This window comes from Chrysemys picta, chromosome 10 (assembly GCF_011386835.1).
Source record: "Chrysemys picta bellii isolate R12L10 chromosome 10, ASM1138683v2, whole genome shotgun sequence".
Taxonomy (NCBI): Eukaryota; Metazoa; Chordata; order Testudines; family Emydidae; genus Chrysemys; species Chrysemys picta.
The window spans coordinates 46019756-46034835 of record NC_088800.1 but is presented as its reverse complement, the minus strand read 5'-3'; the positions used below and the strand labels follow the sequence as shown (position 1 = coordinate 46034835).

General features: G+C 45.8%; 1 protein-coding gene across 1 annotated transcript in view; it reads left to right on the top strand.

Moving 5' to 3' along the window:
* Window positions 1-15080, top strand: part of NPTN (neuroplastin) — a 129747-nt gene that overhangs the window by 64945 nt on the left and 49722 nt on the right. Inside the window, exon 3 of the mRNA XM_005306350.5 lies at window positions 4043-4211. Within this exon, the coding sequence (XP_005306407.1) occupies window positions 4043-4211 (169 nt within the window). The remainder of the gene's footprint in view (window positions 1-4042; window positions 4212-15080) is intronic.

Below are 15080 nucleotides of genomic sequence, written 5' to 3'. Positions count from 1 at the left end.
GTCTAAACTGGCAGAGATAGACATTAAAGTCCCAATTAGCTTGTTTGTTCTGAGCTCCGGGTCATCAACTTACAGTTTGAAAAGCAGACCTAAAATGGTCCATTATTGGCTGAATATGAAAAACATTTGGAAAATAAAGCAATTCCCAAAGCACTTCTGGATAAGTCTCTATTACACAAATTTTCTAGTTCTGTAGACTAGATTAAAACTGTTTTCCATTACTTGCTTTTTGGAGGTATGATGCTTGTAACATTCTTTGATGGCAGCATATATGCTTTCCATTCCAGAGTCACTGCAGGGTGCGCTCTCTAACCACCACCATAGTGCCTCCATGGCTTCAGTCCAGTGTACTGCAGACAGCATCAGACTGCCTCTACTATTGACTCTGTTTAAAAATATCCAGTTCACTTTTACAGTGGCCAGTACACTTGTTTGACCAGTTTCCTCTTTTGACAGGAAAATGCTATTTATAGTTCATTGACATAAATAAAACTGAAGATATTTCTTTTCATATTGAATGAAAATCTGTAAAACAAGCAAATATCAGTCAGTTCTAGTAAAGCTGATGTCTGTTTACAAAATTCCCAGAAATTGAGTTAATGTTGCTTCAAAGGGTTATTTCTATCAAAGTATTTTCATAGTTGACAGTATTTTTTGTTTAGATGAACAAATCTTGTGTGCTTGCTCATTGGGGATGATATTGGGGTATGAAAGGAGAGGAGAATAGTGGTGGAGTGGTAAACAAATGATTTTCTTCCATCTAGGACCTTGTGGTCCTTGCACAGGTAAAATTCCTATTGCAGAACATAGTGGGGCAGAGTTGCAGCTGATGGACAGTAATAAAGTTTCTACAAGAAAGGACAGAAGGAACTCCAGCATTTTGATAGCTGCAATATTGTATCTGGGATGGGGTGGTTAATACTGGGACTTCTAAGTAACTGCAAGAGGGAGTTTGCATAGCCAACCTAGTAGAATTAGGAAGGAAAGACATACACGTATCAAGTGGTGATGTAAGGGGCTTATCGGTCATCAGTAGTAAGATTTCTCACTTTGCCTCGCTGGGCAGCAGCAAGAAGGGGAAGTACTATATTATTGTAGAGATTAATGTTCCATTATGAATAACAATACAACCTTCATGGTGCCTCGTTTTTTTCCTGATTCAATTTAATAATTTGCTTTCCAAGTGCTTTACAGATGAGACTTCAGAAGACTGTATGGTGTGACTTACTCCAAATGTTTTTAAATAGCTGTCAGCAAGGTATATTGAACCAACTGGAATCAATATTCTTCTTTGACTTTCAGACATCATTATGAAATGTTATTAGGAATTATATGAATGTGTTTGTATAAACCACACCCACACCTGGCAACCCATCTGCTGTTTCCTCTCCTACTGTTTGGAATGCAAAGAAAGTTCTTGTATTCTGAGATATTAGCATTTTTCCAAGCCTAACCACCAAAAGTTCTCTCATCTTTTAAACCTGTGATTTCTCACGCTTAATAATTTTTTAGTTTGAAGGTAGATAAGATCTTTTCTTAGTCTCAGTAGAAAAATTCCTTGCTTTGCAGTTTGGGAAAAGCATTTTGTCCACTCATCGTTCCAATGGCCAGCTCTCAAAATTTGGTGGTTGTGGATATTAACCCTTAATTGTGCATAATGCCGCTTTCAGATTTAAGGAGAAAATTCATAATGTCCAAGTTCCCAACGCTAATTTCTGAAAGGCCTCATATATATGGTTGGACTCGTACAATTTATATGTTCTCACACTGCCACTCAGGATTGAAATGTGAGATATTCAACGCTTCAGAAAATAACTAAAAACATGTCAGCAGAGCATGTAACCCTTACGTGTATGACTGGGACTCAGTGTTGCAAGCAAATTCTATTCAAGTGAACAAGAAAATTTTTCCTATTAAATAAAATTAAGGACATTGCCAGTCAAACTCAACTGAGTAAAGGTAGGAAATATATTCTTCCCCCTTTATTTAAAAAACAAAAACCTTTTCACCCTCCAACTACTGTACAAGTGGGAGATTCTCCCCTCAACTACAAATGCTATTTCCAGTATGGGCTACAAAGTTCCAACTCATCCCCCTTGTTGGCTGCCCTTCCACCCAGTCATACAGTCCCTTCTCAGCCAACTTGTGTCAACTAGTGAGGTCAACAGAAACTTTTTTTTCCCTTTTCTTTATGGCTAGAGATTCTGCATTTCCCTACCCCCCCCCTCCAAAAAAAAAAAAAAAAAAAAGAAAAGAAAAAAGAACAGGAGCCAGAGATTCCCCTTTCCTCTCCAGTTCTTGGTACATGCTGAAAAGATGAATGTGAATTATACTGTGCAACTAACTTGCATACTGTTGTAATTCATATACTGTGTGCAACAGCACAATGCTGAGTGTCATGGACACAGCTGATCAGGGTCTTCTGGCCTAAATGTGGAATGCAATTGTAGGGCCAGAGTTAAAGATGGCCTGCAAAAGAGAGAGAATATTTTATCTTTACAATGTATAAAGAAAGCTTAAAAGCTTCTTTTTAAAAAATCTGCTAGGTTTTTAACTTTAAAAATATCAGGAATGTCAAGTCTTGTCTACCCACTTTATGGGAAGACTTACTGGATGACTAAAATGAGGACTGGGTCTTTGGCCTTTGAATCGTATTGAGTGTTGTGTAGAATTCTTAACAAAGCAAAATTCTTCAGACTGAGATAAAATTGCTTTAATAAAAATGAACATGTTTAAACAGTGAATAAACACTACATTTCTGCTCAACTAGCTTTAATTTTTTTGTTCACTCCTTCATAAAAAAACCTTCTAGTTCTCAGGTTGTCCATAGTATGCAAGAATGCACAAGATCTGAATTCCCAATATGAAAAAACAAGCAGGATACAAATCCTTTTCAAGGAATTACACATAATAGGAGAAACATAGATGCTTAAATGGAATCTCTTTTCTTTCACAGTTCATCTTTAAGATTAGAATTGGAACCTAAACTGCACATTTCCTGAATTTTATATCATTTATTTGATGTGATCAAGCCTGTGTTCCACATTTCTTCTGCCTCCATTTCGCTTTATGCTACTCACAGAGGATACCACAAGAAGGTTGTAGACATGACACCCATGTGTCCCATGCCTGAACACTTTAGAGACCAACGTATGCTACATAGCAAAGAAGTTAATGCAACGCACATTTAGTGTTATGCACTTTAAAGGCAACACTTTCTCAACCCCACCTCAGATTTTTGTAGTTTGTGACTTGCAATTTGCCTACGGTTGGGAATTTGCTCCAATTTCAGCCTTCACAGGCTACCAGTTAGTGAAGCTGCACCCTCATGTGGACAGGATAAAAACTGTTTATAAACCAGTTTGCACTGGTGCAGCCTACCCTTAATTTCAAGCGGGAGTAAGATCTACCAGCAGAAAAAGCAATTCTGTCCATTTCCAATAGGGATTTATACTGTTGCAGCTACAGTGATGGCAATAATGAGAGCATATTCCCCCTTGTAGACATGGCCTTGTTCCTAAGACTGTTGACGTGTGTTTTTTTCCTGGGAACTGGGTACCCAAAGAGATGCATATTATTCGCCAAAGCAGACTGTTTTTGCCTGAAGTTTCTGCATATAGAAAAGGGTTTGCTTTATTCTGAATGAATAAAACTGCATTATATTGCCCAGAAACAATGACTTACTTCCTTCAGGAGGTGAGGAAAAGAAGCTGATTTTGCTTGCAGTCACCAAATATGCAGCTTACTTCTTTGCATTCCACCATATGCAAAAGATTTGTAAAAATCTTACTCTGAGGTGTGTAGAGGTTGTTTGAAGTGTGAAAGTGAAGAATCTAAAATTCTTATTTTTTATATAGGGGAACTGGTCCTTAAACTGTTGCCTTCACTAGTGGTCAGCTGTTTGTGATTCTTTCTTTATCTCCCAAATTAGTGAAGCAGTAGTCTCTTCCCTCCCCATCTCCCAACTGAACATTAGACCTGGGTTCGAGGTGCAGTTGTTAGCTGAGATTTATGACTCTCTTTAATGTGCACTTTGTTCCAGAGCCCAGGATCAATGCCAGCGAGGATGTGCACATTCACCAGTCTAGTTCTCCCATCATCCTGCAATGTAACCTCACCACAAGTCCCAGCCCCCTCACTTACAGCTATTGGGAGAAGAATGGGGAAGAAATTTCTGGCACTAAGAAGAATTCCAACACCACAGAGCACAAGTAAGTCTGTAAGAGGAGATGTCTCTTCACTATAGCATCAAGCGTGGTCGCCTTATGATTTAAAGTAGGGGATAAAGTCAGGATTTCAGGGTTCTGTTCATGGCTCTGTGACAGGGTGGCTGGACAGTTTGCATGAGATTCATCTGCAGTAGAGGGGTGTGCAATTTCTAGGCTAAACAGAACAACTAAATAGTTCTAGAAAAAGCTAATTCTGAAAGGGATCAGTGTTCTCCATAGCTATCCTGAGTAGTTCATATCCACATAATTCCAGGCACAGCTCTTTAGAACTTCTTGGAGCAGGTGTGTATTGTATGGATAGAAGTACAGATAATGGTTTCCTTTCTCAGCTGAGCATACTATATATTGTACAATATCCTGTTACATACATTGCAGAATGTATTCTTGCATCTGTGCATATTGTGCTTGAACAGAAGAGCTGGTCTGAGCTGAGACCAGCTTACCACCAACTTGGCTGTACTCTGCACCTTGACAGATGAAAGCCAGTGCTCTGAGCTGTCATTGAAGTATAGGCAGGAGCAGTGGTGAGCTGGAGCCGGTTCGCAGGAACCGGTTGTTAAATTTAGAAGCTGGTTTAGAACCGGTTGTTAGGGTTACCATATGTCCGTATTTTCCCGGACATGTTCGGCTTTTTGGTTCTCAAATCCCTGTCCGGGAGGAATTTCCAAAAAGCCAAACGTGTCCAGGAAAATAGGGAGGCATAAGGGGATCCTGAGAGGCTGCAACTTACAACTCCGGCACAGAGGTGGCGGGCGCATCCGAGCGCGCAGCCGCTTCCTCCCAGGGCTCCAACTTTCCCGCCGCTCTCCACCGCGGGGAAGCAACTTTCCGCCCCCCCAGACTCCGGCTGCTGTTGCGCCGGGGAAGCGCACGGCCAGCGGCACACGGGCTGGAGGTATGTGGGCTGCGTGGCAAACCGGGGGAAGGTAGCGCTCGGGAAAAGGACACTCGGCTCTTCAGCTGCACAGAGCCGAGGTGTCTCCGAGCAGCAGCAGCCGCCGCCGCTGCAGGGGAATCAGACTGCAGCTTGCAGCCTGCCGCAGCCCAAGGTAAGACAAGACGAGACTCGGAGGAGAGGAATCGGGGGTGATGAGGTGGGGGAGGAGGGGGCGGGAGGAATCCGGGGGTGATGAGGCTGGCGGGGGGGAGAGGCATGGGATCCCAGGGGGCAGTGAGTTGCCTGTCTGTATGTTCTAAATAATAGCTGCTGTTCCCCTAGCAAAATCCTCTCCTCTACATTTCCTTTCTATTTTTGCCTCATTTTCTCCAGTTTATAGTTCTGTTTTTAAAGCCTATATTATTTATTCATGTTAATCTGTCTCTCGGTTTCAGACAGGGTTAAATATGTAACTTATTTTACTTAGAAAAATAGCTGGAGAGATAGTGGTAAGACTATATCACCCAGCATTCTAAAGAGGATCTGTCCGTTACACTTTGTGAACAGGAAAAACAAAACTTGTCTTTGAATTTTATTAACCAATGTAATTGCTTTTAGCACATCAGGAAGAAAGGCAATGACTTTAAGACCTGTTTTGTATAATAATGGAAATACTATGGTTTCTCACTGGCTAACTATTAAAACACAATTTCTTTTGTTTACAGCCACTGGCCATAGCTATATAATCCCTTATCCACAATGGTGTTCTGTAATATTTGCCAAGGCTACTGTCTAAATTCTTGCCAAGCTTTTCATCATATCCACAGAACAGAGATTAAATTAATGTAACTGCTAGCTTCCATTCATACTAGTGCTTGTAAAAACTGCTTCATCAAAGCACTTAGTTCAATTTTGCAATAAATATCAGAATCCAATAAAGACTATTAAATCTGACTTATTGCCTACATACGTATTGTATTTGGAGACACAGTCAGTTATTATTCAACAGTGAGGTTCGGGGGGGAGGGCTGGCAGGGGGCAGGGAACGGAGCAAGTTGGGTAGCGGGTGGGGTCCTGGGGGGGGTAGTTATGGTGAGGGGTCTTGGGAGCGGGTGGTCAGGGGACAAGGAGCGGGGGGGGGGGGGGTTGATGGGTTGTGGGTTCTGAGGGGGCCAATCGGGGGCAAGAGGTGGGGGGGTGTCGGATGGGGGGGACAGGCTGTTTTGGGAGGCACAGCCTTCCCTACCCAGCCCTGATACAATTTTGCAACCCCGATGTGCAGGGCTGGCTTTAGGAAGTGTGGGGTCCGATTCGAGCAGTTTTGACGGGGCTCCGGCAGGGATGCCTAAAAAAACCCACGTGGGGCTTGTACTCACCGGGCGGTGCTCCAAGTCTTTGGCAGCACTTCGGCGGCGGGTCCTTCACTCGCTCCGGGTCTTCAGCGGCACTGAAGGACCTGCCGCCGAAGTGCTGCTGAAGACCCAGAGCGAATGAAGGACCTGCCGCCCAAGACCCGGTAGGGAACCGGTTGTTAAGATTTTTGGCAGCTCATCACTGGGCAGGAGTATTATGGAGTTGCTAATTATGATGAGGTAATTGAACTAGTGCAGCTGCACTACCTGAACTTCTCATCTTTGTCAGCACAGTAACATTTTAGACTGAACTCTGCTCAGAGTTTATGGTTGCCAACCCTCCAGGCTTGTCCTGGAGTCTCCAGGAATTAAAGATTAATCCTTAATTAAAGATTATGTCATGTGATGAAACTTCCAGGAATATGTCCAACCAAAATTGGCAAACCTATAGAGCTCGTGCATTAGTACTGGAACCTGTAATGTTTGTGAATAGTATTTCCATATGCTTGAATTGATGCCATTACATGTCAGTATTCTTTAAGCATTATTTTCATGAGTTCCCTCTATGATTGGCATGCACACGTTGATCTCATGAAATTGGAATTTTGAATATGCTCACCATACCTCTGTCCTTGCATCTCCTGTCCAAAGGTGTATAAGGGCACGTCTACATTACGTGCTGGACGGGCAGCGATCAATCCAGTGGGGGTTGATTTATCGTGTCTAGTCTAGACGCGATAAATCGACGGCCGAGTGCTCTCCCGTCGACTCCCGTACTCCACCGGAGCGAGAAGCGGAAGCAGAGTCGACGGGGGAGCATCAGCAGTCAACCTACCACTATGAAGACACCGCAGGAAGTAGATCTAAGTTATTCACGTAACTGAAGTTGCATAACTTAGATTGATTCTCCCCCTTTCCCTCCCCAGTGTAGACCAGGCCTAAGAGGGTGATGCCTCAAATCCCACTCATGTCCTTCTGTATGATTGCAGTAAGGAAAAATTCTTGTAAAGTGTGGCTCCCCGGCACTGAGCTGTGAAACTACCTTGAAAAGCCACATCCATTGGGGGTGTGCACAAGACATCTTGTGCAGTGGTGGTGTCATCAACATACTCTCTGTATGGGAGCGCAACTGCCTCAGTTCCCTTGTTGTTCCAAAAGAGGGCATACAGAACTCTCCTGTGTGTCCTCAGGCTAGCTCTTTCCTTAGTTTAATTGATCTCCTTGTAGTTAGAGTAGTATAGGATAGCTTAGTGTACATAGCAACAGAGGGTCCTGTGGCACCTTAGAGACTAACAGAAGTATTGGGAGCATAAGCTTTCGTGGGTAAGAACCTCACTTCTTCAGATGCAAGTAATGGAAATCTCCAGAGGCAGGTATAAATCAATGTGGAGATAACGAGGTTAGTTTAATCAGGGAGGGTGAGGTGCTCTGCTAGCAGTTGAGGTGTGAACACCAAGGGAGGAGAAACTGCTTCTGTAGTTGGATAGCCATTCACAGTCTTTGTTTAATCCTGATCTGATGGTGTCAAATTTGCAAATGAACTGGAGCTCAGCAGTTTCAGACAGAGACCAACACCTACAAGATCTTCACCAAGCATTCTCAAAACTACGATACCCACACAAGGAAATAAAGAAACAAATCAACAGAGCCAGACGTGTACCCAGAAGCCTCCTGCTACAAGACAGGCCCAGAAGAGAAACCAACAGAACTCCACTGGCCATCACCTACAGTCCTCAGCTTAAACCTCTCCAACGCATCATCAGTGATCTACAACCCATCCTGGACAATGATCCCTCACTTTCACAGACCTTGGGAGGCAGGCCAGTCCTCGCCCACAGACAACCTGCCAACCTTAAGCATATTCTCACCAGCAACCACGCACCGCACCATAACAACTCTAACTCAGGAACCAACCCATGCAACAAACCTCGATGCCAACTCTGCCCACATATCTACACCAGCAACACCATCACAGGACCTAACCAGATCAGCTACAACATCACCGGCTCATTCATCTGCACGTCCACCAATGTTATATATGCCATCATATGCCAGCAATGCCCCTCTGCTATGTACATTGGCCAAACTGGACAGTCACTACGCAAGAGGATAAATGGACACAAGTCAGATATCAGGAATGGCAATATACAAAAACCTGTAGGAGAACACTTCAACCTCCCTGGCCACACAATAGCAGATGTAAAGGTAGCCATCTTACAGCAAAAAAACTTCAGGACCAGACTCCAAAGAGAATCTGCTTTTTACAGATTCAGACTAACACGGCTACCCCTCTGATACTTGACACCATGCAAGGCACTGCATTTAGCCGTATGGAATGGAAATCTATCAACCTCATGAAGAAACTTGCACAAATACAGACAGATATCATCTTCCTTTCCAAATGCAAACGGATGGACATCATACCAAATGGACTGAAGGTGAAAAATCCATTGCTATCTACATACTGCACAGACCACAGTGAGAGATTATGCCATACACTATCAAAGAAACTGAGGAACCACCTGATCAGCATCCTATACAGCAAACAGAAAAACATCAAAAAAGAGCTCTCCAACCTGGAGACTTTCATAAATAACCAACCCTCCACACAAATGGACTTTACTAAAATAAGACAGGAGATCTACATTACACACTTCACCTCTCTACAAAGGAAAAAGGACCGTAAGCTGTCTAAAATCCTACCTGCCACATGGGGCCACAACAGGGGTACCCCTAACTCACCCAGCAATATCGTCAATTTATCCAGCTACACACTCAACCCAGCAGAAGAGTCTGTCCTATCTCGGGGACTCTCCTTTTGCCCTAGCACCCCCACGAACATGATACAGTTCTGTGGTGATCTGGAAGCCTACTTTCGCCGCCTCCGACTCAAAGAATACTTTCAAGATAACACTGAACAGCGCACTGATACACAGATACCCTCCCACCAACAACACAGGAAGAAGAACTCCACATGGACTCCTCCTGAGGGTCGAAATGACAGTCTGGACCTATACGTAGAATGCTTCCGCCGACGTGCACAGGCAGAAATTGTGGAAAAACAACATCGCTTGCCTCATAACCTAAGTCGTGCAGAACGCAATGCCATCCACAGCCTCAGAAACCACCCTGACATTATCATTAAAGAGGCTGATAAAGGAGGTGCTGTTGTCATCATGAACAGGTCTGACTACCAGAAGGAGGCTGCCAGACAACTCTCCAATACCAAATTCTACAGGCCACTTTCCTCAGATCCCACTGAGGTATACACTAAGAAACTGCACCATCTACTCAGGACACTCCCTACACTAACACAGGAACAAATCAACATACCCTTAGAACCCCAACCGGGGTTATTCTATCTACTACCTAAGATCCACAAACCTGGAAATCCTGGATGCCCCATCATCTCGGGCATTGGCACTCTCACTGAAGGACTGTCTGGATATGTGGACTCCCTACTCAGACCCTACGCCACCAGCACTCCCAGCTATCTCCGTGACACCACAGATTTCCTGAGAAACCTACAATGCATTGGTGACCTCCCAGAAAACACCATCCTAGCCACCATGGATGTAGAGGCTCTCTACACAAACATCCCACATACAGATGGAATACAAGCTGTCAGGAACAGTATCCCTGATGATGACACAGCACAACTTATTGCTGAGCTCTGTGACTTTATCCTCACGCACAATTATTTCAAATTTGGTGACAATATATACCTCCAGACCAGTGGCACCGCTATGGGCACCCACATGGCCCCACAATATACCAACATTTTTATGGCTGACCTGGAACAACGCTTCCTCAGCTCTCGTCCACTCATGCCCCTTCTCTACCTACGCTATATTGATGACATCTTCATCATCTGGACCCATGGGAAGGAGACCCTGGAAGAATTCCACCATGATTTCAACAGCTTCCACCCCACCATCAACCTCAGCCTGGATCAATCTACACGGGAGGTCCACTTCCTAGACACCACCGTACAAATAAGCGATGGCCACATTACCACCACCCTATACCGAAAACCCACCGACCGCTACGCCTACCTTCATGCCTCCAGCTTCCACCCCGGTCACACCACACGATCCATCGTCTACAGCCAAGCACCTGCTCCAACCCCTCAGACAGAGACCAACACCTACAAGATCTTCACCAAGCATTCTCAAAACTACGATACCCACACAAGGAAATAAAGAAACAAATCAACAGAGCCAGACGTGTACCCAGAAGCCTCCTAAACACTAAACACTGTCACACTGATCTAGGAGCTGAATACAGTATTGTTACATCTTAGATAGGAAACCATGGCCCTTTGGTTCAAAGATCTGTTCCATGAAAGCCACTCAACAAGAGCCACTTCAGCATCAGTGGCTTAAGCAGGTGGGGATATGCAATGCAATTCAGCAGCTTTGAGTTTGTTGCACACTTTCACCAGACAACCTCCCTCAATTTAGCATTGCACCCAGATGGGGGGGACAGGGCTACGGGTCCTTATTTAGTTAAGAACACCTCACCCACTGTCGTCCTGAAACCACACTGCTTGTTAATCTTCCACAAGAGGGAATGCATACAAGTCTTCAAAGAAAAAGTTGACTTGCTTGTAGTTAGTTATTCATGAGTTACCTCTGCATATTCATGCTACCCGCCCACCTTCCCAACCACCTAAGAGTTCTGTCCGGAGACCGTCAGGGCTCTATGACTAGGGAGAAGGAAATGAGGCCATAGGGGAGTGCTCTCCTTTCCTTAAAGTAGGGTGATGCCATCACTCTAGTGCAAGATCTTCCATGTCTCCCTTAACACATGGCTTTTCAAGACAGTTCTACGGCTAGACACCAAGGGGCTCAAATAACATCTCCTGGTAAGTAACATCTTTTTCAGCAGTGTCCATCACTTTCCCATCAGTCATTTTCAGGAAAGTGTAGTTTTGTATATATTGCTGTTTAAAAACATCTAGACATAGTTTTATTACTGTTAGTCTTTTACAGTTTTTCACTTCTCTGGCAAAACTCTGAGACCATTGCACTGTTTCCAACCAACCCTGAACTGGCCTCGTCTAGGTGACCGGGTCTGACATTTACATGGTGGTACTCTCCCTGTTATGGGAGGATGAAACAGAACATGTTCTCAAGGGCATTCCGTCCCTTTCATGCCATCTCCACTGTCTGCTATGTTAATGATGAGTAGCACACCCAGATTAGCTCACAATCCAAAGCCTTTGGGCACAGGAAATGACCAATCTCTATATAAACATCCTGGAATGGAGAGCAGCCCACTGGCCCTTTGAAGGGCACCTCTCCAAATTTTAAATGACTGTACAACATTGATGTATTAGGCAGCAGAGCAGTCCCCATTTGGGACTCCTGTGTAACCTGGTGCATTCATCACTGTGGTACAGGCATAGCTTTCCATCATCCTGGCAGACAGCCTCAGCAGAGAGTAGAAAAAGCAGTGCTGGTGGTCACTTGGAGCCAAGCGAGCAAGTTTTTTCGACCTGGGTCGAACATAAAGGATCTGGTCCTCCCTTGGCTTCCATTCCGTTGTTCAGACTCTGCATACATGCTCTTGCTACAGTTTCAAACAACTAGGTCTCTCCTTCAGTTTAGTAAATGCACCACTTTCTCTCACTGGGATAAAGGTCTGCTGTATTATTTCATCCTACATTAAGTTTTAAAAGGGTCTGCTTCATGTATTTCATCCTCTCCAGGAAGGTCTAGGACTCAAATATAGTACTTCCTAAATTAACAGCCAACTGAGTGATTGATAGAATGTTCCTTTTATCATCATCTCATGGAAGGCTGTGGCGATCATGCTGGCTCAGGATCCTGAGATCCAGGAACTAAAGGCTGATCCATAGCCTTTCATGGTGAAAGTTGGTCCTTCCTCAGTACTCCAAATCTCTCTATAAAGTAGTTGGGTATCTCTTTTTTGGGATGGGGAGGGGAGAAACAGGAAGGTTGAAGTAAATCCCCATTCGTTATCAGGAGAGGGTCAGCTGTATGGTTTCTTTGTTAACATGGCTCTAAGTTGCAGTGTGATCTGGAAAATCATAAGTATTTGTGACTCATGAGACTAGTACAAGAAGTCAGTCCATTTCCACCAGAGGCTAACAACTAATTGGGATTCCAGGTGTTGGGATACATTCCACCAGGTGTAAAGCAGTCTCTGCTGCATGTTACAAAACTGTTTCCATCGCGGAGATCTGAATGGCTGGAGCTCTGTCTATGCTTTCATATGTTAATAGTCTCTGGACTCCCCTTAGCCTCTAGATTAGATGCTAGAACTCTGGCAATCTTTATTCAAGTAAGCTTCCTCAAACCCATCTCCTTTAGGTCTGGGAACTGCTTGTCAACCTCCTGCAGTGGGGATTCATGCAGGCAGTGCTCAAAGAAAACTGTTTGCTTACGATACTAACTGTAGCTCTTCAAAGTGATTGCCTGTATGGATCCAAGTGTTACCTGCCCTTCTTCCCCATTATTTCCAAGTCTTAGCATAAATTTTTGATATTTAATGGGAGGAATTGATTGGCTGGAATTGTCACACTATGTCCTTGGGTGTTGTGGTACAAGGATATCGGCAGGGTGCGCTTGCAGCATCAGTGGACAGTGTTGTTCAAAGTTTCAAATTTGTGCCCCCCAAGCTACACATTGCCTGAAATCTGAATCCATGAAGGCAATTGTCTCTAAGAACCATAGGTACTATAGTAAGCACCCATTCTTTCTCTAGTGTAGAAGAACCTTTAATTTACCTCTGTGTAAAATATGTACATTACTCATTTGGGTCAAGGGCGTATGGAGGCTTGATATTGATGCAGCACTTTGAGATTCTCTGATAAAAGAAGCTAGTGCAAAGTATCATGTTAAATTCACTGGCTGCTTCTAAGAATCTTGACAATTGCCTTGTGCTATTCAATAACTCTTTTACTGGAAATATTTTTTGTAGCCTTTCTGATCATCTGCACATTACTTCCTTTTAGGGTGACCAGACGTCCCGATTTTATCGGGACCGTCCCGATATTTCCTTGTTTGTCCCGCGTCCCGACCGACGTGCGGTCGGGACAACCGGACAAACAAGGAAATGCCCCGAGCCTCGAGCCCGGAAGTGCTCGCACCCCCCCCCCGCCCTGACTCCGCCCCCTCCTCCCCCGATTGGCTCCCTCCCCGAATCCCCGCCTCTTCCCCGGGCTCACCATTCCCCCTCCCTCCGCAAGCGCTGGAGGGAGGCCCGGGAGACGCAGGGGAAGCGCGGGGCCGGGGTGAGTAACAGTCCGGCCTGGCCCAGTGCAGGCAGGACTCAGTTGGGTGGTGGGAGAGGAGGGGGGCGACCCGCGGGGCCAGGCGACGGGGGAGGAAGCGGCCATGGCGCTCGGCGGCTCTGGCGCCCCCGAACCCCCCGAGCCGGGGCCTGCAGCAGCGCGTACGCTGGGCCCAGCCCCTGGCTAGGCACGTCTGGGCTGCCCAGCTGGTGCTATCCCGCGGCGGCCCCGGGGCGGAGGCATCGGCAGCCCAGCCCCGTTCGTTCCCCTGCGGGACCCGAGCGGGACGGGGGGGCTGGGGCCTGCTGCCCCCACTCCGGGGCCGCCGCGGGATAGCACCAGCTGGGCAGCAGCCCAGACGCGACTGGCCAGGGGCTGGGCGCAGCGTGCGCGCTGCTGGGTTCCCGCAGCAGGCCCCGGCTCGGGGGGTTCGGGGGCGCCAGAGCCGCAGCCGCGGAGCGCCATGGCCGCTTCCTCCCCCACGGCAGTGGGAGCTGCAGCAGCGGCTGCTCCCGAGTCCCGCTGCCCGGGGGTGAGAACAGCCACCGCCTGGCCCCGTGGGCCGCCCCCCTCCTCTCCCTACCACCCAACTGAGTCCTGCCTGCTCGGGACCAGGCCGGACTCTCACTACCCCGGCCCCGCGCTTCCCCTGAGTCTCCCGGGCCTCCCTCCAGCACTTGCGGAGGAAGGTTTTTTTTTTTTTTTTTGGCCCCGCCCCCCGCCACGCCCCCCCACGTCACCCCCCCCACCCCACCCCCGCGTCCCGATATTTGTCTTTGGTGATCTGGTCACCCTACTTCCTTTCTGTAAGAGCGTTGGGTACCTTTCAGTAAAGGGGCGGGGGGGGGGGGAGAGAAACATTAACAACATTTGCTTTAGGCAGGGTGGATATGTGGCTTCTGTGTTTAATACTGCAGAACAAAGCACATTTTATTTTCCTGACCCTCAAGCTGTTTGTAGGTTAAATATCAACTGAACTTAGCAAATACTCTTTATTAGATGCAGAACTTACTGCATGCAATTGAGTCTAAGCTTTTCTTGTGACACTGAAGGTTCCTAGGCTTTAAGTATAAAATATCTTTGATGTTTTTAGTCTCCAAAACTAGAACTGTAGCATTCTCCTTGCTGGCTCACAAGAACAGAGCTAACAGAGGGAATGGAGAAGACAGTGAAAAGTCCTCATGTGTGCTTGCATCAGTCCTCTGTCCCCATTTTAGTCACTGCAAACTTAATGCCTTGCTTTCTTTATGTGGTTTGGCCAGCTTAGAGGATGGAATTTTTGCCAAGCCCCATTTGCACAATTAATAGTCTTTTTTTTTTTTATTCAGTTGAATGCCTTATTACAAAACTATTTCTAGTAT